Below are 19614 nucleotides of genomic sequence, written 5' to 3'. Positions count from 1 at the left end.
CCTCCAGCCAGTCACCGAGCGGCGGCAATCTCCGGGGGGGCGGGGCTGTAGCTCACGCAGCAGCAGGGCCCCCCCCCCCCCCGTCGTGGGAGCTTGCTATTGGTCGGGGGGGGGGGCGGTCTAGCAGGGGCCTCTGGCCAGCGGGGGCGGGAGCTGCGCGGCAGGTTTGAGCTGGGGCGGGGCTCCCCGCTCAGCCATGTTAGCCCGCTCGGGCGTCCATTTTGTGTTCCCTTATCACGTGAGCCCCGTGTTGCTGTCACGCGGTTGGCTGAGCCCCCGTCATGTGAGGCGTCGCGGGTACCGTGTCACGTGGTCGCGACGCCCGCCCCGTCACGTGAGGGAGGCCACGCGCGTGCCCCGGTCACGTGGCGGGCTTGCCCCGGCCGGGGCCGGAAGCGGCGGGGCGCTAAGATGGCGGCGGCGTGAGTTGCATGTTGCGGGGCTGCGAGTCCGCTGGCACGAAGCGCCCGGCGCGCGCCATGGCGGTGACCATCACGCTCAAGACGCTGCAGCAGCAAACCTTCAAGATCCGCATGGAGCCCGAGGAGACGGTGAGGGCCCGCGTGGGGGGGGGGCAGCCCCCCCGCCCGGGGCAGCCCCGCCCCGCCCCCCCGCAGGTAGGGCAGCCCCCCCGCCCGGGGCCGCCCCGCCCCGCCTCCCCGCAGGTAGGGCAGCCCCCCCGCCCGGGGCCGCCCCGCCCCCCCGCAGGTAGGGCAGCCCCCCCGCCCGGGGCCGCCCCGCCCCCCCGCAGGTAGGGCAGCCCCCCCGCCCGGGGCCGCCCCGCCCGGTCCTGAGTGGAACGGTCCCGGCTTCTCTCTGCTGTGGGGGGCAGCCCCCCCCCCCTTGGGCCGTGCTCGTGGGCCGGCCCCTGCCGGGGGATGTGACGCGGGGCCCTGGCTTGGGGGGCAGCCGAGCTACCCCGGTCCCCCCCCCATCCTGGGGCTCTGGCCCACGTGGGACCCCGCAGGCCCCTGCTCGCTCCTATGCGCCAGGGCTGCGTTGCTGGGGGCCTGCCGCGTGGACGTGGGGGGGAGCCAGTCTCCGTCTTGCTTTGGTCCCCTGCCCTGCCGGTGGGGGGCTCCCCGGCCTCCCGCTTCTCACGCCCAATGGGGTTGCACAGCACAGCGGCTGCTGCTGCCCCCTCGCCTGTCCCCGACCCGCGGCAGGCTGTCGATTCCTCTGAAGCTGCTGCAGGGCCGTCAACTCCCATGGGATGTTCGAGATGAGACCTTAATAGTCTCATAATCCGCATTCACGTGACTGACCTCCAAGATGACTGAAGTGCATCGAGGGGGCCGAGCTGCTAACTCTTGGGGCTAACATGGCCTAGTGACTAGAGTGCTGGGCTTGCACTCAGGAAAGCTGGGATCAGTTTCTGGCTCTGCCACTGGTTTGTGAGGGAGGGCGACCTGACCAAAGTCATTTCTGCTTCCCCGGCCTTAATTTCCCCATGTGTAGCACCCGGGAGAATGGTACTCACCTCGTTTGTGAAGCCCTTGGAGACCGATAGATGACCAGAGCCTTATGAGAGCTAGGATTTATTAACACACTCTGCTCCACATCCTGCTCCAAGGTGGCAGGGGACACAGAGCTGACCAGGTAGCACCAGTAACAGGAGCGTCACATTCTTGTCTCTGTGCCGGAGATGTCGTTTGGCTTTCATGGGAGCTTTGCTTGTGGGCAGCGTGTCTGGCATGGCTGCAAACTCCTTTTCTTTGGCTCTGTGGAAAGACGATCCCTGTGTTTTTCTGTTGAGACTTCTGGTCCCGGGGTGGGGAAGATGGAAAGTCCCCATGCTGGTGTTTGCATATGGGGTGACTGGGCGCTTTGTGCGCACCTCAGCAGCGCTCGGTTTGAATGACTTGGGAAGTGCTGATGGATGGGGCTGCGCGGCTGTTCCAAGCTCTAGTACCAGGGTGGGATGGAGTGAGTAGAGCAGTGGTTTTCAAACCGGGTCACGACCCAGCACTGGGTTGCGGAATGCCAGGCACTGGGGTCTTGTGGCTGCATGGGGGCGGGGGGCTAAGGTAGCTTGTCACCTGTCCTGGCACTGCAGACTGCGCTGTGCCCCTGAAGCGGCCGAAGCAGGCTTGGCTCCTTGGTAATGGTGGGAGGGGAGCACACAGGGCTTTGTGCCTGCTCCAGCCCCAAGCACTAGCTCCGCACTCCCATTGGCTAGGAACCTGCTTCTGGGGCACAGCATGATCTGCAGTGGCAAGAGAGGCAGGGAGGTGGTTTAGCCTGCCCACTGATCTCCCTGCAGCCACGAGACTCTAGTGCTTCCCCACTGCACCGCTGGCCAAGAGTCACTTGAGGTAAATTCCTCCTCCCTCCCCCCCAGCTTTGACTCAACCCCATCCCGGAACCCACACTTTAGTCAAGTGAAGTTGGGGTGCACCAACACATTTCTTCAACTGGGTCATGAAAAAAAAAAGTTGGAAAACTCCTGGAGTAGAGGGTGGTGGCGGGGAGATTCTTCTCCCTCCAGACAGACAGCTGGTGTCACAGGCTGAGCTGAGATTGAGAACAGGCCTTGGCTTCCGCAGGGGGTGGAGACCTGCACTCAGGCCTGCTCTGCTTTGTGCTTTCCAGAGAGTTGATTTGAAGGGGCTCGCGGGGGTACGGAACTTACGGATGGGTGTGATGCACGTAGCAATAAACCCCAGCAAGCCGACTCTTTCCAGGAACCCTCTTGTCCTGCCCTTTGAAATCTTCCTAGTTCCTTTTGCAGCTGAGAAACTTCTTTTGGGGGTCAAAGGGATTTCAAATGGTTTTGTGGCTTTAAGGCAGAAACTGATTGCTGGACAGCTCCCTTCCCATGTACAGCTGTAAACGGTCTCTGGTGAGACCAGGAGGGCAGGGGGAGGAATAGCTGCCGGATGTTTAATGCGGCTGAGGGGCTGAACTCGGGTTAAGAGGGTCTGTGTTGAGTTTTCAGCTCTGCTACAAACTGCCTGTGTGATCTGAGTACATCTGGTCGTTGTTCTGTGCCTCAGTTTCCCCTGTATAATGGGAGAGGGTGGCATGTAATAACCCTTCCCTTGTTTTTCTCTGTTCGGCCTGTGAGCTTTTTGGGGTAGGAATTCTCCATAGCTGTGCAATGCGGTGCAACCCCGATTTCTGTGAGAGCCTGCAGACCCTTCCAGATTACGAAGAGCGTATTTAGAAGGATTTTTGGTGTCTGTCTTAATGCAGATTGGCCCCTGGCAATAAGGAGGCCCTAGCTGCCAACAAGGAACGTGCTGTCTGAGGTGCAGGGCACGTACAGCTGAGTGAAACCGGTTAAAAACCAAGTTGAACCTGGTGCGCCTGTTTTTGTGGGGCGAGCCGAGAGGCAAAAAGGGATTGGGTGACGTCAATAGGCCAGCTTCAGCGCTCTCAGGAGGCGTGGCTGAGGGGCTGGGGTTTTAACTGACTCTAATGCTTCTTGCACTCCCGATCTGGTCCCACCTAAGGCTGTCTGCATTACTGGGCAGCTCGTAGATGCGGCGTGTCTTAGCCACCGCCTCCCCAAGCAAAGTTAGCTCTGCCAATAGCTGCATCTACACTGGGGATCGTGCCCGCTCGAATCTCCCAACTCTGCATGTCGTTGTTAGAATTTCCTTCCTCGCTTTAAGTGGTGACTCCTGCTCTCTGTGCTCCTCAGTACTGGAACCGCTGCATCAGCAGCCTCTAGTTCCTGCCCTAAACTGCTCCATGTCCACTCCGCGCCTGTGTAAACAGCCCACCCCAGAGGTGGCTGCATCGCCGCACAGAGTGGGAGGTCTCCATGTGCCACCGCAGAGGCAGCCGCCCTTGAGTGATGGGTAACAGTGCCACCCCCTGCTGATCCGGACGGCCGTTGCCCAAGGAAGCGAGGCGCTGGCTTCCTTTTTGAAATAGCTGGGATCCCGCATGCTTTTCAGAGAGCGTCAGACTTCGTTTTGGCTCAACCCAGCAGCCAAAAATATCACTTGGCTCCTGCTCGCTCGTCTCTCAGGGCTCTGCAGCTGTTCCAGCGGGCCCCCTGTGGGACGCCATCGTCCTCCAGGGTGCAGGATCGAGTCTGCTTGGCTGTGGGGGCATCCCAGAAGGGTGGGGGGTGGGGTATGTGCCTCAGTAGCCCTCTCCGAAGGCCTTGCAAACAGGAATAGGAATACAGCCCACAAGGGCCAGGAAATCTTTCTCTTCCTGTCTCTCAGTGGGGAAGGGGAGGTAGCGAAGGCGCGGGTGGGCTGCAGTCGCCCAGAGACCAGTGCAGTTGCCTCCAGGAGACTTTCCCGGGGGCCATTGGGCTGTATTTACACCGGGGGAAATACGTGTGTTCGACTGGTGTGAGGATCTTAGTGCAGCCGAGGCTTTTGGGCCCTGCGTGCCGGTGCCGACTAGGGATGTCAAATCCTGTTTAAGTGGTTAACCCGTTAAACATTGCACTTACCAGCTAACCGATTAAAGGGGAAGGCAGGGGGGCACTCCAGCCTGGCTGGACCGGAGCACCCCGACCGCAGGGCATCCAGGCTGGGTTCCGGTAAGCACCACCTGTTAAGGGGCGTGCTTTCTGGTTAACCAGTTAACGCTTCACAGCCCTTGCGCTGACCCCCTTGTGGCTCTGGGGGGGCCTGTTCGCCGTCAGTGCAGCCGGCCCAGTTTCAGCCCAGTGCCTCAGCCTCCCCTGCCAGGTTGTGACTCCGGCGGCGTCCCGGCCCAGCCCCAGGGGAAACTGCTTCCACCATGAGCAAAGCACATACCCCGAAACGCCCCGAGCGGGATGCTGGGGTCTAAGGCTATGTATGGCCCCCCCACTGTGCAGCTGCGGCCAGAGCTCTGGGTGATCGGGCAACGAGGACGTCCCCCGGCCTGCCCCGGAGCTCCTCTGGTGCCTGTCGTATCTTTAGTTATTGTGGCAGCCAGTGCGCCGGGCGCTGCACGTTATTCGCTAGGTGTGTTCAGGTGGCCTCTGGGGCCTCAGCCACGGCCTGGATTCCCCCTGTGCCGGGCGCTGTATGAACAGAGGACAAAGACGCTTCCTGCCCCTTTCCTAACCCAAATTGCTCCCCCTCTAAGCAGATATGACGTTACCGAGGGGCGATGGCTTCAGTCGAGATCAAGCCGCTCTGGGCTGGGCGCTGCCATCACAGCGGCAGGCGGGCAGCTCCGACTCAGCGTTGTCCCAGCCACTAAAGGAGTTGGTGGCCGATCCTGAGCCCAGAGCAGACTGGGCTGTAGAGACCCAGGGCAGGAACAAATCAACCTGACCCATCACCTCCTTCATCCTCCCCCCGTTGTTACCCCTGGAGCTTGGCTGTGGGTGGGGCGTGGTGGAGAAGGAGGGGGGTCCCTCTGCGTGCCACGTGGGAATCTGCACACCCGCCACCCCAGGCGAGCCAGCTGACGGGGCTGTCTGCTCCCCCGGGCAGGTGCGGGTCCTCAAGGAGAAGATCGAGGCGGAGAAAGGCAAGGAGGCATTCCCCGTGTCGGGCCAGAAGCTGATCTACGCTGGCAAGATCCTGAGCGACGACGTCGCCATCAAGGAGTACAAGATCGACGAGAAGAACTTCGTGGTGGTCATGGTGACCAAGGTACGGCGGCGGCGCCTCCTGCTCCCGGGTAGCCTGCTGGGCCAGGTGTGGGATGCAGGCCGGGAAGGGGTGAGGAGGCAGCTGGAAGCTGGGTTTGCTTTTCACACCCGCTCAGTAGGGGGCGCTGACCCAGGGCCCCAGCAGAGCCGGAGGGGTTGGGGACAGCCTTTCTGCAGCCCTGATGGCTCCAATGCAGCTGCTAGAGCAGTGGGGTCACCAGCCTCTTGGGGCTCAAGGTCACTCCCGGAATTTGCCCCAGCCCTTCCTTGAAGCCCCACCCTGCTTACTCCCTCCTCTCCAGGTTGCTGGCTTTTCCCCACCCCCGCTCGCTTGCTCTGGGCTGGAGCAAGAGGTTGGGGTACAGAAGGGCATGTGGGCTCCGGGCTGGGGCTGAAGGGTTTGGGAGAGGGTGCTTGGGTGTAGGAAGGGGCTCTGGGCTGGCAGTGTTGGGCAGCAGGAGGGGGACAGTTTGCTGGCTCTGGCGGGTGTGGCAAGAGATATGGGGGGGCTGTCTCTGGGGGGGGCTAGAGGTTGGGGTGCAGTTTCCTGCTTGGCGGCGTTTAGTGGAGGCAGCTCCCGACTGGCAAAGGCAGGGCTAAGGCCCCAGCCTCCCACTGCTCCTGGAAGGGGCCAACGTGCCCTTGGAGAGGGGGGCTGGGAACGTAGTTCCACACGCTCCCCCTTGCTGCTGGCACTGCCCCCCATTGGCCACAGTTCCTCGGGACACCCGTAGACACACACAACATGGGTATGGTGTAGATCAGAAAGTTACGAGGCGGCTAATTCCTGCAGTCGGGGCAGGTTGGGCCTTAGAAAGAATCACAGCCAAGCGTCCGAGAAATCAAGAGGAGCTGCGTGGGCCAGTCAGTGCCCTCTGAAAGAGGCCGTGCCCAGAGTCCGTGTGCGCCGCCGGCAGAGCCATACGGTAGTAACACACACGTGTGGTGGGAGGGAGGGCGGAAGAGACTGGGCGCGCACCAGAGTGGATTGATTTCAGTCCAGCGTCCAGCTGATGCTACTTCGTGTTTCTTAAATAACGGTGCAGTGTGGATCAGCAACACGATACTTTAACCTCAGCACAGCAGCTGTCAGCGTCTCGGAGGGATCTGTGTGACATGGGTACTGTCATGTTTATGAATTCAGGAAGTAGCACGTAATGCTCATTACTTGGGTGCGGTGGGGAGACTAAATCCCACACTCAAACCCAGTAGCGTGTATATTTTACTAGCAAATTCACCCGCGTTGCTCCAGCCCTTCACTCAATGTTTGTTTGTTGGAAAATGAAATGAAAATGTCCGGGCTTCGTTGCAATCATTGCTCTGGGGTGGGGCTGAGGAGCAGGGGCTCCGTGTGAAGGGGGGGGGAAAACCACCCCCACCCTCTGTCACCACAGCAGCATGGGTAGCAGGTGAGAAGCGCCTCTGTGGCTGCTGCAGCTCCAGTGGGCACAGCTAGGATGGGGGGGTGCAAGTCCCCCAGCTGGGGCGGAGATGCGCACACACACAGAAACTCACTGTCTCAAATATATAGGAGGGAGCTGTCCCTTTCTCCAGACCTGTCCTTTCTGCACCAGTGGGGTTATAGCTATCCTGGCCCTTTAATATCCCCCCCCCCCGTGGTCATTATACAGTATAACTGCCCCTGCTTTCCATCCCATATCCCCTCCTGTCCCCATGTGGTCATATAGCAAGGCTATCCTATGAGAACCAGTCCCATTCCAGGCACATCCCATTTTCCTGGCACAACCAACTGTGTTAGGATAAGAGGAAGCTGCCTACCAGATGTGGGGGTCCTAGCTCTTACTGTCTGGGAGGAGTCCTTGAACAGACAGACACGCTCTCTCCTACCTAGTAGGTAACAGCCAGTGCCACATCTGTTTCCAGGGGTGTTGGGAGCTGCTCGCTTCACGTGTGGTCTGGGGGCAGAGGCCCTAGCTGCACCCTTCAAAGCTGTTTGTTTCTTCAGACTAAATCCAGCTCGGGCGCACCAGCCCCTGCACCTGGTGATGCTGCGCCAGCCAGTGCCCCGGAGCCAGCCCCGTCAGCGGGGCAGCCGCCGGCACCTGCAGCTGGATCTGATGCCATCCTGTCCCCGCCTGCGGCGCCAAGCGAGGACAAGCCCCCAGAGGAGCCTGCTGTGCTCCCACTCCCGGAATGCACTACCGGGTAAGCCCTGGGAGCACGTGCCCCTCCCTGCGTCTGCCCGGGACGGCAGCTCAGGCACCCTGGTGCCTGCCATGCCTGGGAGCGGGTGGGGAGGATGCCTTCCACTTCCTTCCTTTGCGGGAACTTGGAACAGCCTGTACTCGGAGGAGTGAGGTTTAGGGGCTAGAGAGACCAAGGGGGCTGGGAGTCCTGGGTTCTGCCACACGTTCACTCTGACGGTCTGAGGTGCTTTCCCGCCGGGTGCCTCAGTTTCCCCATCTGTGCAGTCGGGGCTGCTTCCCCAGCCTAATGTTGCCACATGGCTGACAAGCTGCTCCCAGCCCACAGGCGGCTGCACGTCAGGGCACCCACATATAGATTGCAGGTGGGTGCCCCCCCCCCGTAACATCCCCTGGTGTGGGGGCTGAGAGGTGCGCGGCGCTCGCCTCCCAAGCCCCGAGAGAGCCAGGCTGCGAGCTCATCCCCGCGAGCCGCTCGGGGTGAATTGAAAATCCATGTAGTTCTGGTGGCCTGGCAGCCTTTGAGCTGTGACCCTGGCGCAGGCTCCTTTGCGTCTCCGGGCGGGGAAGGGGAGGGGGAGTTACAAACAGCGCTGGAGAGAAGCAGCCCCCGCGTGGGTTTGGCTCACGCCGGGCGGGGAAAGGGGAGAGAGCCGCCCTGGAGTGGGGTGTTGGGGTGGGGCGAGGCAGAGCCGGCGCATGGTGCAGGGAGGCGTCTGTATTCCGCCCTGACTTGGTGGGCTTGACTCGCCCCGATGGGGTCTGGCGCGGGTTCGCTTCAGCCCGCTGGGAACAGCGTCACCTGAGTCGCGCTGTTCTAGCGCTTTCCTTCAGTGGAGCTCAACGGACCCCATTGTACAGGTGGGAAACTGAGGCAGGAGGGCAGGCGAGACCTGCCCACGGTCACCCAGCCGAGAGCAGAGGCCTCCGTGCCGGGGTCTGCGCTGGCTGATGACACAAAATCCAGCTGACCTGGAAACCAGTGGAGGTGTCTGACCACTGGGGTCCGGTGTGAGGGTGGTGCCAAGGCGGCGGCTATTAGTGGTATTACGGTAGCACCTGGCTCACATGCCAGGCCCTCCCTGGGCCGGGCTTAGCGCGCGCCTGCTTTCCGGGGGTGCGATGGCAGGGGAAGGCACCTGGGCTGCAGCCCCCCCTCAGGTCCCCCCGGCCCGGCCCAGCGTTCTTGTTGCCCAGCTGCCTGGAAGGAGCCAGCTACGATTCCTCTCTTTTAAATTTGCAGCTCTGTTCCCTCTTCAGGTAGCGTGGGGCGCCAGGACGACGCGGCTTCCACCCTGGGTAGGTGACGTGGGCGGGGGCTGGGGGCGGCGCTCCCGCCCGCACGTAGGGCAGGGGCGCCCCCCGGTGGCTGCCGCTAGTTACAACAGCCCCTTTTCTCACTGCTGATGTAGGGGTGCCAGCGCAGGGCCCCCCATTCACAGTGTTGCCCTTCCACCGGGGGGCGGGGGCATGCCTGCCGCCTTGCAATTTCAGGTGTCAGTGCAGGGCCGTTTGGTGCCCCGTGTGATGAGTGGGTCAGGTCTCAGTTGCTGCTCGGAGGCGCCCTGTCTGTGTCGTCTCCAGTTGCTCGTTAGCAGAGGGGGTTACATTAGGGAAAGGGGGGAGGGGCTGGGAGCCAGGACTCCTGGACTTTTTCCCAACACTGGGGGGCATGAGGGGATAGGTGGGGGGGGCGGGGTGCCACGAGCCCATATGGGGTACAGAGCAGGGAGCCAGGACTCCTGGGTTCTTGTCCCAGCTCAGCCCCTGACTCAGGGTGACTGAGTCACTCCCCCTGCAGGGCTGTGGGGGGCTGGGGCGGAGAGGGTGAATCTCTCTGTCGGTAGCTGCTGGAGGAGGGTCTGTGTTTCTAGCCAGCCCCTGGCCTGCCCCCCTTTGCCTTGGCGCTGAGCGTTTGCTGGGCACCCCGAGGCTGCCTGGCTCTCCTCACGCCAGGCCGCTGTCCCCTGCCGCCCGCAGTGACCGGCTCAGAGTACGAGACGATGCTGACCGAGATCATGTCCATGGGCTACGAGCGGGAGCGGGTGGTGGCCGCGCTCCGGGCCAGCTACAACAACCCCCACCGAGCCGTGGAGTACCTGCTAACGGTAGGGGAGCGCCGGGCTGGGAACAGGTCGGGGGGCAGGACTCATAGACTCAGTCCCCAGATCAGGGAGGGGAGCGTGTTCTAGGGGTTAGAGCCGGACTCTCCCAGCTCTGAGGAATGAGGCCTAGTGGTTAAAGTGGGCTGTGGGCACCAGGGCTCCTGGGTTTCACTGACTTGCTCTCTGACTTGGGGCAAATGATTTTCTTTGCATCCCCATCTGCACAGTGCAGGTGGCTGGGGGGGGATGCGGAGCCTGACTCGTAAGGGCACCAGTTCTGATCCAGCCCGGGGGACGGCCCCAGCGACTGGGGACCCGGTGTGACGTGAGCAGGGGTGCCCGCATTGCCTCAGGCTAGCTTGCCCCCTCGCTGGCAGGGCCTGGGGCACCAGGCAAACCCCAGAGACCGAGTTCCTCTCTGGCCCTTTGCGGCGTGAGCCTGGTGGGACTGGGTCAGTTCTGGGGGAGGGGTGCTGGATGGCTCTAACGCTGCCCCTTTGACTTCACAGGGCATCCCAGGCACCTCGGAGCCGGAGAGGGCCCCGATCCAGGAGAGCCAGGCCCCAGAGCAGCCAACGCCAGAAGGTCAGAGGCGTGGGAGGGTGGCAGTGGGAGGGGCCGGCAGGCCATGGGCCGGAGCTGCATGGGAGAAGGCTCTTGCACCTGCGGGCGGGTTATCGAGATGCAGCTGCGGGAGGCAGTGGGCAGAACGGGGCTCCTAGCCCTCTCCCCCAGGCGTCCTGCGATCACCCATGTGGTTCAAGTGTGCTGTGCCCTGGCCCTGCAAGGCCCTGCCTGGCTTCACCCTGCCCGCTCCTTCCCGCAGGCGAGAACCCCCTGGAGTTCCTGAGAGACCAGCCCCAGTTCCAGAACATGCGGCAGGTGATCCAGCAGAACCCGGCCCTGCTCCCGGCCCTGCTCCAGCAGCTGGGCCAGGAGAACCCTCAGCTCCTGCAGGTGAAGGGGGGCGGAGGCTGAAAGGGGCCCCGGGGGAGGAGCCGGGACACAGGACTGGAAGGGACGTGGGGTGTGAGGGGCAGAGCCGGGGATGCAGGACTTCTGGGCTCTACCGGTGGGTTGCATTGTGACCTTGGACAAGTCCTGTCTGTGCCCTTCTGTGCCTCAGTTTCCCCACTAGGAAAAGGGGCTGCGGAGGCCCTGCTAGGGGAGGGGAGGGGCATCTCTCCATAACCCTGACATCCCACCCCCCCCGGCCCTCCCCAGCAAATCAGCCAGCACCAAGAGCAGTTCATCCAGATGCTGAACGAGCCGCTGGGTGAGGTGGCCGACATCTCGGACATCGAGGGGGAGATCGGGGCCATTGGCGAGGAAGCTCCCCAGATGAACTACATCCAGGTCACTCCTCAGGAAAAAGAAGCCATAGAAAGGGTAAGAGGGAGGCTGGCTGCTGAGGGTGCCCCAGGGTCCCTGCACTGGGCAGCTGCCATGAGGGGGGGCCTGGAAGCTAGCATTCCTGGGTTCTCTCCCCTGCTCTGGGAAGGCAGTGGGATCTAGTGGTTGGAGGCAGGAGCTGGAGGTCAGGATTCTTGGAATTGTCAGGGACAGCCAGGCAGACGACCCCCCCCCTCCCCCGAATCTGGGACTGGTCTGATGCTGAGCAGCTTGTGCTGGGAGTCAGTTACTAACCCAAGAACCGGATTGCCTGGCACCTTGCGAACAGTGCAGGGGAGGAGCGGGGCAAGGGGAGCAGGTGGCTCTGTCTTTGCAAAGCAGTGGAGCAGAATCCATGTGGTCTTTCCCCAGTTGTGTGGTGCAAAGGGCAGCGCTGCCAAGCTCCGCCCACGGGATCCCAGAGGAGTGGGGCAGCTCTGCCGAAGCGCCCAGGCAACGTGGCATCATTAGTCTCCAGAGTTAACAGGGCGTCTTTCTGCACCTCTTGCGCCGTCCGCTCCAGAGGGGGCCCCTGCTGGGCTCTTGGCCCTTTCCATAGGCTCTTTGACCTTCGGGCTAGAAGGCCCCATCCTGACCTGCCTATCGCAGGCCACACAACCTGGCCTGTTTCCTGGAACAGCCTCAGATTGCTGACTGAGTTGCTGAAGGCCTCAAAGCTTGGCGTAAGGACTTCAGAGCCACCCTGGGGCCCTGCCAGTCTGGCCTGGGGGAGGATTCCCTCCTAAGCCTGGCGATGGTCTGGCTCTGCTTGTGTGGGAGACCCACCGGCCAGACACCAGGCAGGACTCGTTGGGGGCAACTCGGAGCCCTCCCCCGGCCACTGGCAGTCCCAGAATGGCCACGCGCTACTGTAGGCTGCTCCATCCCTTCCAGAAACGCATCAGCTGCCTCCTGCTGCCAGTTTGCCCCCAGCCGCACCCTTGGGAAGCTGCTGCGGAACTTTGCCCCTCTGCGGGCTAGAAACCTTCATGTCATTCAAGCTGCACTCCTAGCCGGCCAGTTTATGGCCGTTTGTTCATGTGCCGGCATCGGCCCGTAACTTACCGCCTCCCTCCCTCCCTGGGGTGCATCCTAATGACCTACTTAAAGCCATTAGATCTCCTCTCGGCCTGCGTCTGCTTAGGTCCAGACACGTGCTGTCTCCTCCCCGTTCCTCGGCTCAGTCGCCATCTCTGCCCCGTTCTTAATCTGAATTAATGTTTTACACACACGAGCCCAGAAATGTGCCCAGTATTCCAGGGGAGGTCTCACCGGTGCCTTGTATGGTGGTACTGACGCATCCCGGCCTCTGCGGGGAATACCCCAGCTGACGCCCTCTCCCCGCCACTGCTTTGACCTTTTTCACAGCCGCAGCATGTTAAAACGTTCAGTAGGGTTGGTCCCACGCCTGATCCCTGACAGACTCCACTGGCAACCTCCCTGCCGCCTGTTTGCCTGATGTAGTCTCCCCTTCAGCCTGTTCCTTGCCAGCTTCTTTTCCCCTGCTGATCCTCCTCTTCTCCAGCAGAACAAATTTCCCAGGTGAGAATGGGATCAGATGGTTTACTGACATTGGGGCAGACTAGATCTACTGCGTTTTCTTTGTCTAGTGAATCCATGATCTTCTCAAAGGGTACGTCTACACTAGCCCCCTAGATGGATCTAGGGAGGCTAATGAGGGCGATCAAAATTGCAAATCAAGCCCAGGATTTAAATATCCTGCGCTTGATTTGCATGTTCCTGGCCAGTCTACACGCGGCAGTGAAACAGGATTCTGATTTAAAGCCCCTAAATCAAATTTGCTGGTAAACCTAATTTGCAGGAGGAATACCACCTAATTCGAGTTAGGGCTTTAAATCGGAATCCCGTTTCACTGCCGCGTGTAGACGCGGGCAGTTACTTCGGGCTAGTCAATTTCTAAAATGGCGACTGGCCAGGAACATGCAAATCAAGCGCAGGATATTTAAATCCATCTAGGGGGCTAGTGTAGACGTACCCAAAGCGATCAAACTCCGCCTCGTCTGTATTCCTCGTTTCCATCGTCCTGTCTTGAATTGCTCTCAGAATCTGTTCTGGGACTTGGCAGATGAAAGGGGTGTCCTTCCTGGATCGCGTTGGTTTCCCTTTCTTAAATATGAGCGCTGCATTCGCTGGTCCCTGCTCTCAGGGCACAGCCCCTGTGTTCACCGACTCCTTACAAATCTCTGCTTCAGAGAACAGGTCCGTTCCCTTCATATTCTTGGCCGGAGAGGACCTGGGCCCTCCGATTTGGGCCTTTTAAACTTTGCATTTGGCTTCTGCCTCGGCTGTGGTCATTTCGACCTTCGCTTCCTCATCCCTGCCACTGCCCCCCGTTAAAACCTCACCCCTGCGTCTGCTTAGCCGTCGGGCCAGGACGGGCTTCCTTCAGCTCGTCCCCATCCTCAGAGCTCAACAGTCCCTCTTTCCTCCGCTCCGTGTCCATCGTGTGGCTAAACGAACATTTTGGTTGTAACTGCCTCGGCCAGGGAGAACCAGGCCTGGCTTTGGGCAGCTCTTGCCTGCGCGTGTGACCCCCGAGAGGTCGCTTTCCTTGCCGATCCTTCCCCTTTTAACTCCAGTTGAGATGCTTGGTGTGCAGCCCCCCCCTCCCCCCCCCCCGTGATTTTTGCCCTGCCTCCCCGCCACTTGGGGGGTTGGCTTCAGCCTATTTCTGTGCTGCCTTCGGGCAGTTCTGAGTTCTCCCTTCCCCTCCTTTGCTTTTCAAAGTTGCCCTTTTGTAACCCAGGACCCTCGTCCCAGGGGGCCTCCCTTTCAAGGGACTTAGTCACGACCACGTGGACCCCGCCTTCAGTGAGGTCTCCGCTTCTTACCAGCCCCAAATCAAAACCGGCCTCGGCTCTTGGGGGTGAAGAAAGGGGCTGGCTTTCGCCTCCGGGAATGCCCAGGCCCTGCCGTCATCGGGGGCTCTTGTCCTCCAGTCAGCCTGGAGAATGAGTCTCCCGTAATCCCAGTCCCAGGAATATTGGTGTCATTACAGAGATCTCCTCTCCTGCCGTGGGGTGGCCCTAAGCCTGTCCCAGCGGAGCCGCTTCGCTTCCTTCCCCAAAGGGCGCTCTGCTCTCCAGCCCATCCCTTCTCACCTTTCCACGCTTCCTCCTCATTCATCCCGCCCCCCTTCCCCTTGCTTGGTGTTCTCCATGCTCCCTTCGGGCCCCTGCTCGGCTCTTGCCTCCCCCGCTGGTTCTAATCTCTCCACGCTGGTTGCCTGCTCAGCTTCGCCTGCGTTCTTCACCCAGTCGTTTGTCTGCCGGGCGCAGTCTCCTCTCTCTCTCTCTCTCTCTCCTTGTCATTTGCGTGGCCTCTCGTACCCGACTTCCCTCTTGCTCTGTTAGGCAGGCGCAGGGATGAGCCTTTCCCACCGCCCTGAACCGAGTTCCAAGCTCCTCCTCCTCTAACCAGTTGTGCTGACCACTCACCCTCCCCGCTCCAGTGACGTTCATCCCAGGAGCATGGTCCTCTGCCCATGACTGCCTCCGAGTGCTCAGGCATCCCAAAGCCCCTCCCCCCAATAACATCCCTCGTCTCCTGGGCTGCGTCCCAGCGGGAATCGAGCAGGATCCCTTATTCCCGTGGATTCTTTCCTGCTCCCGTAGGGTCTCTCTTCAGGCTCAGCTCCACCTCCCGGCAGCCCCTTCTGTGCCCTACTGCTCCGCCGGGTTTCTAGCTGCATCTCCAGACCTCCGCTCTGCTCTTCCAGCTGCTCTTCCTGGGGACACGTCACTTCTCTCCCTCCCCCCCAGTCGAGGTCACAGCTCCAGGCATGGGGAGGAACAGGCCTCCAGGATAAACCCGGACCTGGCAGCCAGAGGGCTAAGGGGAGGGAGCTGATTTCAAGTGGATAACCTTTAAGTCTGGGGTGCAGGGCTGTGATTCCATCCCCCGTGTGAGGGGGGCCCTCAAAGACAGGGGCCGTCCTCTGCGGTGCCTGCACTGGGGCAGTTCTCAGGTTCAGGGAGCTGGGGGAGGTCTCTACACCCCTTTCCCCCACATCCCCAGTGTGGCTCGGGACTAGTGGGGCTGGGAGGAGAGGACATCCCAGGCTGGGCCCTTCTGACTCGTCTCCCTTTGTCCCCCCTCAGTTAAAGGCCTTAGGGTTCCCAGAGAGCCTGGTCATCCAGGCTTACTTTGCCTGCGAGAAGAACGAGAATCTAGCTGCCAACTTCCTGCTGAGTCAGAACTTCGACGACGAGTGACGCGAGGAGCAAGGAAGAAAAAAATTTTATATATAAAAATCTCTCTCTCTGTTCCTGTCTATTTAAGGGGTATGTGGGAGAGACCCCAGCCCCCCTCCCTGCCCGCCCCCAGATCAGACCAGCCTCCATCCAGAGTCCATCAGCCCAGCCTCAGGCTCCAGGAACTGCCCCCACCCCCTGGGACTGGACAGGTGGGAATTTGGGCAGCAGAACCAACCCCTCTCCCCTCAGTGCCGTGTGAATTCAGCTGTGCCCCCTCCTGGGGGCTGGCAGATGGGACCCGTTGGGACCCGGCCCAGCCCTCGTGTGCAGACAGATTGCTGTGCTGTTGAGTCCCAGCCCCCAGGGCTAGAAGCAGAGTAGCTCCATGGGCCAGCTGCTGGCCCAGCCTTGCCCTCCTTGAATTTCCCTCCCGCCGTCTGGCTTCTCCGGGACCCTGCTTCCAAGAGGTCAGTGCCCCCGCCTCCAGAGGTCGGTTTAGCCTGGGTCCAGTCTGAGCCGAGGGCCGGCCTCTGCTCCTAGACTAGCCAGTGTTTAAACCTGCTGCTGGCACCTCCCTCCAGCTTCTTTTCAGCTCCTGGGGCAGAGGATCAGTGGTTTCCTGGGAGCCCAGCTGACTTCTTGGAGCCCAGGTGCTTTGGCACTCATCCCGCCCTCCCTGGGAGGCAGGCAGCGAACTCCGCTAGCTCCCAGCCCCGCTGCGAGAGGCAAGGCGTGGGCGCGGCGCGGGGCCGGGCCGTGGAAAGCCAGCGCTGAAACACCTGGGCTGCTAGCCAGAGCAGGGTTTGACTCTTGCAGCCAGCTCCCTCGAGGGGCCCTTGTGCAGTGTTTCGCCCTCAGCCCCAGGCTGTGCAGAGGGAGCTGGAGAGATAACCCCCTGCTCTCTGACATACTCTAAAAGTGCTGCAGCTGGGCTTAAAACAAGCTGAGGAAGGGGCCAGTTTCCAATTCTATTGTTGTTTTAAGGGAACCAAAACCTAGGGGTCCTTTTTAGCTGTGACTTTTCTCCTGCTGGGGGGGTGGGGTGGGGGTGTTAAAAGTACAGTATTCGCTCCAGATCTATTTGAAACAGGGCCACTTTTACCCCCATTTACTTTTGTTTAAAGAAACAAAAAACCAAACCCCTCTTCAGTGTGGAAATGTAACAGATTCCGTGTGACCAGCGCCTGAAGAGCTCAAATTAAAATCCCCCATAGTCCCACCCCTCCCTGCCCATTCAAGGCCAACAAGATGCCGTTTGTGTAAAGGCGGGAGGGGCGATGCCCGGTTCACACTGGGATCTCAACATCTCTGTGCCTCTGGGGGGTTTGGCGCTGGCTGATTTTTCTGGATTACAACACCTGTTTCTGCGCCCCGTTTCCTTCGCTAGCTTGTGCCCCAAAACTTTGCTGCCCCTTTGAAATAAGCCCTGAGTTTTCTGGCCCACTCTGTTGCCTGCGCCCTTGCCCGGCCGGCGCAGAGAGAACAGAGCGTTTGCCTCTAAAGTAAACCCTGAAGTCTAGGCTATTGTGAGGCAGCTGTGACTGGCGCTCTGCTACCCTCAGCCTGTTTGGCTTTAAGGGGGTGGGAACGTGGGTGTCAAAGTGGGTGGGGACAAGAATTTGATTGGCCCCTGTTCTTAGTTAGGCCTCAAGTGTCTCGTGTCCATTGGCTGGAGCCAGGCTTTGCCTTTGGGGCCCAAGTTCCATCTTAAAGGGACAGTGTCCGAACATTTGCCGTTTTGTGTTGGGGTTGGTTGGTTTTCTTTGCCTTGTGATTGTACTTGAGGAATGGTGCCCGGCTGCCGCAGGGCCTGTGCGCGCTAACCCGGGGCCCGACCCCGCTCTTGGGGCAGCCCTGGCACGTGAGCGAGATTTGATGGCAAAGCAGGGGGGGAGGGGAGAGGAGAGCAGGGTTACATGCGAAGTTAGAGCCAAAGGAGGGTAATTCTTACCCATGTTGGGGGGGGCTGTTCTAGAACTGGGCCTCCCCCATACCCTGGCCTCTAGCTTTACGCTCCCTGCCCCTTCGGCGGGTGGCCCTGCCCTCCCTTGCCTAGCACGGGCCCTGCGGCAGCTTCGGAGGCCCTGGCAGCTGTCGGGCTCTGGGAGGCAGGTACTGAAACTGCTGCTCCAGCTCTCGCAGGTCGACTCTTGCTCCAGCTCGGCCCGGGGCTGCTCCAGCGCTGCCTGGCCTGCAGGGCGGCTCAGCTGAAGGCCGTGGTGGGTTTTGCACGATGCTCGTGTCCGTTTTCAGCGTCGACCAGCCCTCACGGCCACTGCTGCTTTACCAGAGCAGGGGGGTCCCCCAACTGTCCCAGCAGCTCCAGGGGCGATGGGTGAAGCCCAGGGCTCTGGCCTGGCTTATTTCAATGTGACGTCGTGCAGCCCTTGCCCGAACTGCTGGTGCTGATGGGAACCCCAGGCCGCCCCTGGCTGTAGATTCCTCCTGTAGCGTCCAGCCCCCGGCCTCTCTCCCGGCTGAGGCTGAAACCGGTGTTTCAAACCCAGTGTGTTTGGGGTGCTATGAATGGAATGTGAAATAAACAAGCTGGCCTGCCGCTCGCTGCCGAGGGCGGGTCGGAGCCTCCGAAGCCAACGTCTCCGGCTCTTTCTTTCCAAAGCGAAGCTGGGAGCGGCCGGGGGGCTGTTTTAGGGTGTGGGATAACTGCATGTGGATGATTAAAAACACCACGGGGAGGGGCGAGCTGGCCAGGTTCCTGCCCCGCAGCCCTGCTCTCAGCCCCAGGGCCGGCCCACTTGCTGCCCAGTCCGATGCCCCTTGACTTGGGACTTTGAAGTGGAGCAGGGCTGCTCCTTTGCGCCTGTCCCCAGGAATCCACCACCCTTGGATGCTGCTGTGGCCCAGGGAACCACTATGTGCCGGCCTCCACCCAGCAGGCTTGTGGGGCCCCTAGCCAGCCTGTGCGCGGTGTGATCCTGACGGAGCTGACCCGGTGTGGGGGGGGGGAGGGATTCAGGGCCCTTGCTCCTGTTCAGCGTCACCCAGTGTGATGGCGCGTCGGGGACCCCCCCGATCTTGCACCCCTGTAGCAGCCAGAACAGACTCTGCCAGACAGTAGAACAGGGAGGGTTTATTGCTTCTCCAGGATACAGCCCAGACGTGATGTGGCTACAGGAGTCAGGGCCAGGATGCCTCAGACCCCTTGGAGTTAGGGGGTCTGTCACCCCCTAAGTTTAGTCTGTTCCCGTCCCAGACCAAGGCAAGAGCTGGCCCCAAGTGCTCCCCGTGTGGACAGGCCCTGCCGCGGAGTTGGGCATTGGGGTGACGCTTTCCCCCGCCGGGACAGGGCTGCGTGTGCGGGGAGGCCTCCCTTTCTGCTTTACGGTGTATTTCGGTCGTGTCCCTGTGCCTCCCGGAGCAGGTGGACAGTACTAGGCCATGCGAGTGCTGCAGGTTTGTTAGGTGCATTACGGTAGCCCCAAGGCTGTTCTGGCCTAAGGCCCACTGTGCCTCAGTTTCCCCTCCCAGCCTGTGTGTGTTTAAACTGTCAGCCCTTGGGGGCAGGGGCAGCGAGGGAAGGCTCAGCCCTGCTTTTTCCATAAACGGGCAGGAGTCCCAACAGCCCCCTCCCCCTGTGGGGGGTGAGACAGGGCGGCAGGCTCTGCTCGAGCTCCTGCCTCAGGCTGTTCATGCCCCTGGGTGAAGAGCAACCGGGGGTCGACCTCACCGCAGCTGCAATGAGCCCCCTGCAGGAATCAGCCCTGCCTGCCTGCCGAGGCTGCTCTGGGTCCAGGCAGTAGCAGCCCTGCCGGGCCGTGTGCAGAGGCCGGTCAGGGACAGGCTCGGCTTTGAGGAGCTGCTGGCAGCATCGCTCGCTGGCTCCACTCTGCCTGGCACCGGGCGGCCTGGGAGATGGTTTCTACAAGGACAAACCCAGCGGCAAGGAGGCCTGGGCTCCCCGGCCTGGGGCCTTGGGACAGGCCAGCAGGGTTTTCTCTAGCGGCGCTCGCCCCTCCGAGCTTCTCACGCGGTAGCAACTGAATTGCTCCCATTGCTACTGGACTGCAGCTGGGTGTGGGGCTGTTTATGCAGGGATCTCTCAGCTGGTGCTGAAATGCAGCCACCTCTGGGGTGCACCATGGGGGCTGTTTGACAGGGACCCTTCACCTGGCACAAAGGTACAGCTGTTGGTGGGGGTGGGCGGCTGTTTGTACTGG

At 61.2% G+C, this 19614-nt stretch overlaps 1 protein-coding gene across 2 annotated transcripts; it reads left to right on the top strand.

The window, feature by feature from the left end:
* The first annotated feature begins 360 nt into the window (after nt 1-360).
* Nucleotides 361-18026, top strand: RAD23A (RAD23 nucleotide excision repair protein A). 2 transcript variants are annotated; one of them, XM_075902381.1, is made up of 9 exons: nt 361-551; nt 5397-5558; nt 7524-7723; nt 8966-9021; nt 9703-9830; nt 10337-10412; nt 10654-10709; nt 11052-11216; nt 15341-18026. In XM_075902381.1, exons 1-9 carry the CDS (start codon nt 432-434, stop codon nt 15452-15454), a joined length of 1077 nt encoding a protein of 358 aa, XP_075758496.1. In that variant the 5' UTR covers nt 361-431; the 3' UTR covers nt 15455-18026. The 2 variants fall into 2 exon arrangements, with proteins under 2 accessions (XP_075758496.1, XP_075758495.1); XM_075902380.1 differs by having other exon boundaries at nt 364-551; nt 10654-10784.
* The last annotated feature ends 1588 nt before the right edge of the window (nt 18027-19614 follow it).

This window comes from Pelodiscus sinensis, chromosome 19, assembly GCF_049634645.1.
Source record: "Pelodiscus sinensis isolate JC-2024 chromosome 19, ASM4963464v1, whole genome shotgun sequence".
Lineage (NCBI taxonomy): Eukaryota > Metazoa > Chordata > Testudines > Trionychidae > Pelodiscus > Pelodiscus sinensis.
This window is presented reverse-complemented; position numbering and strand designations above follow the sequence as displayed.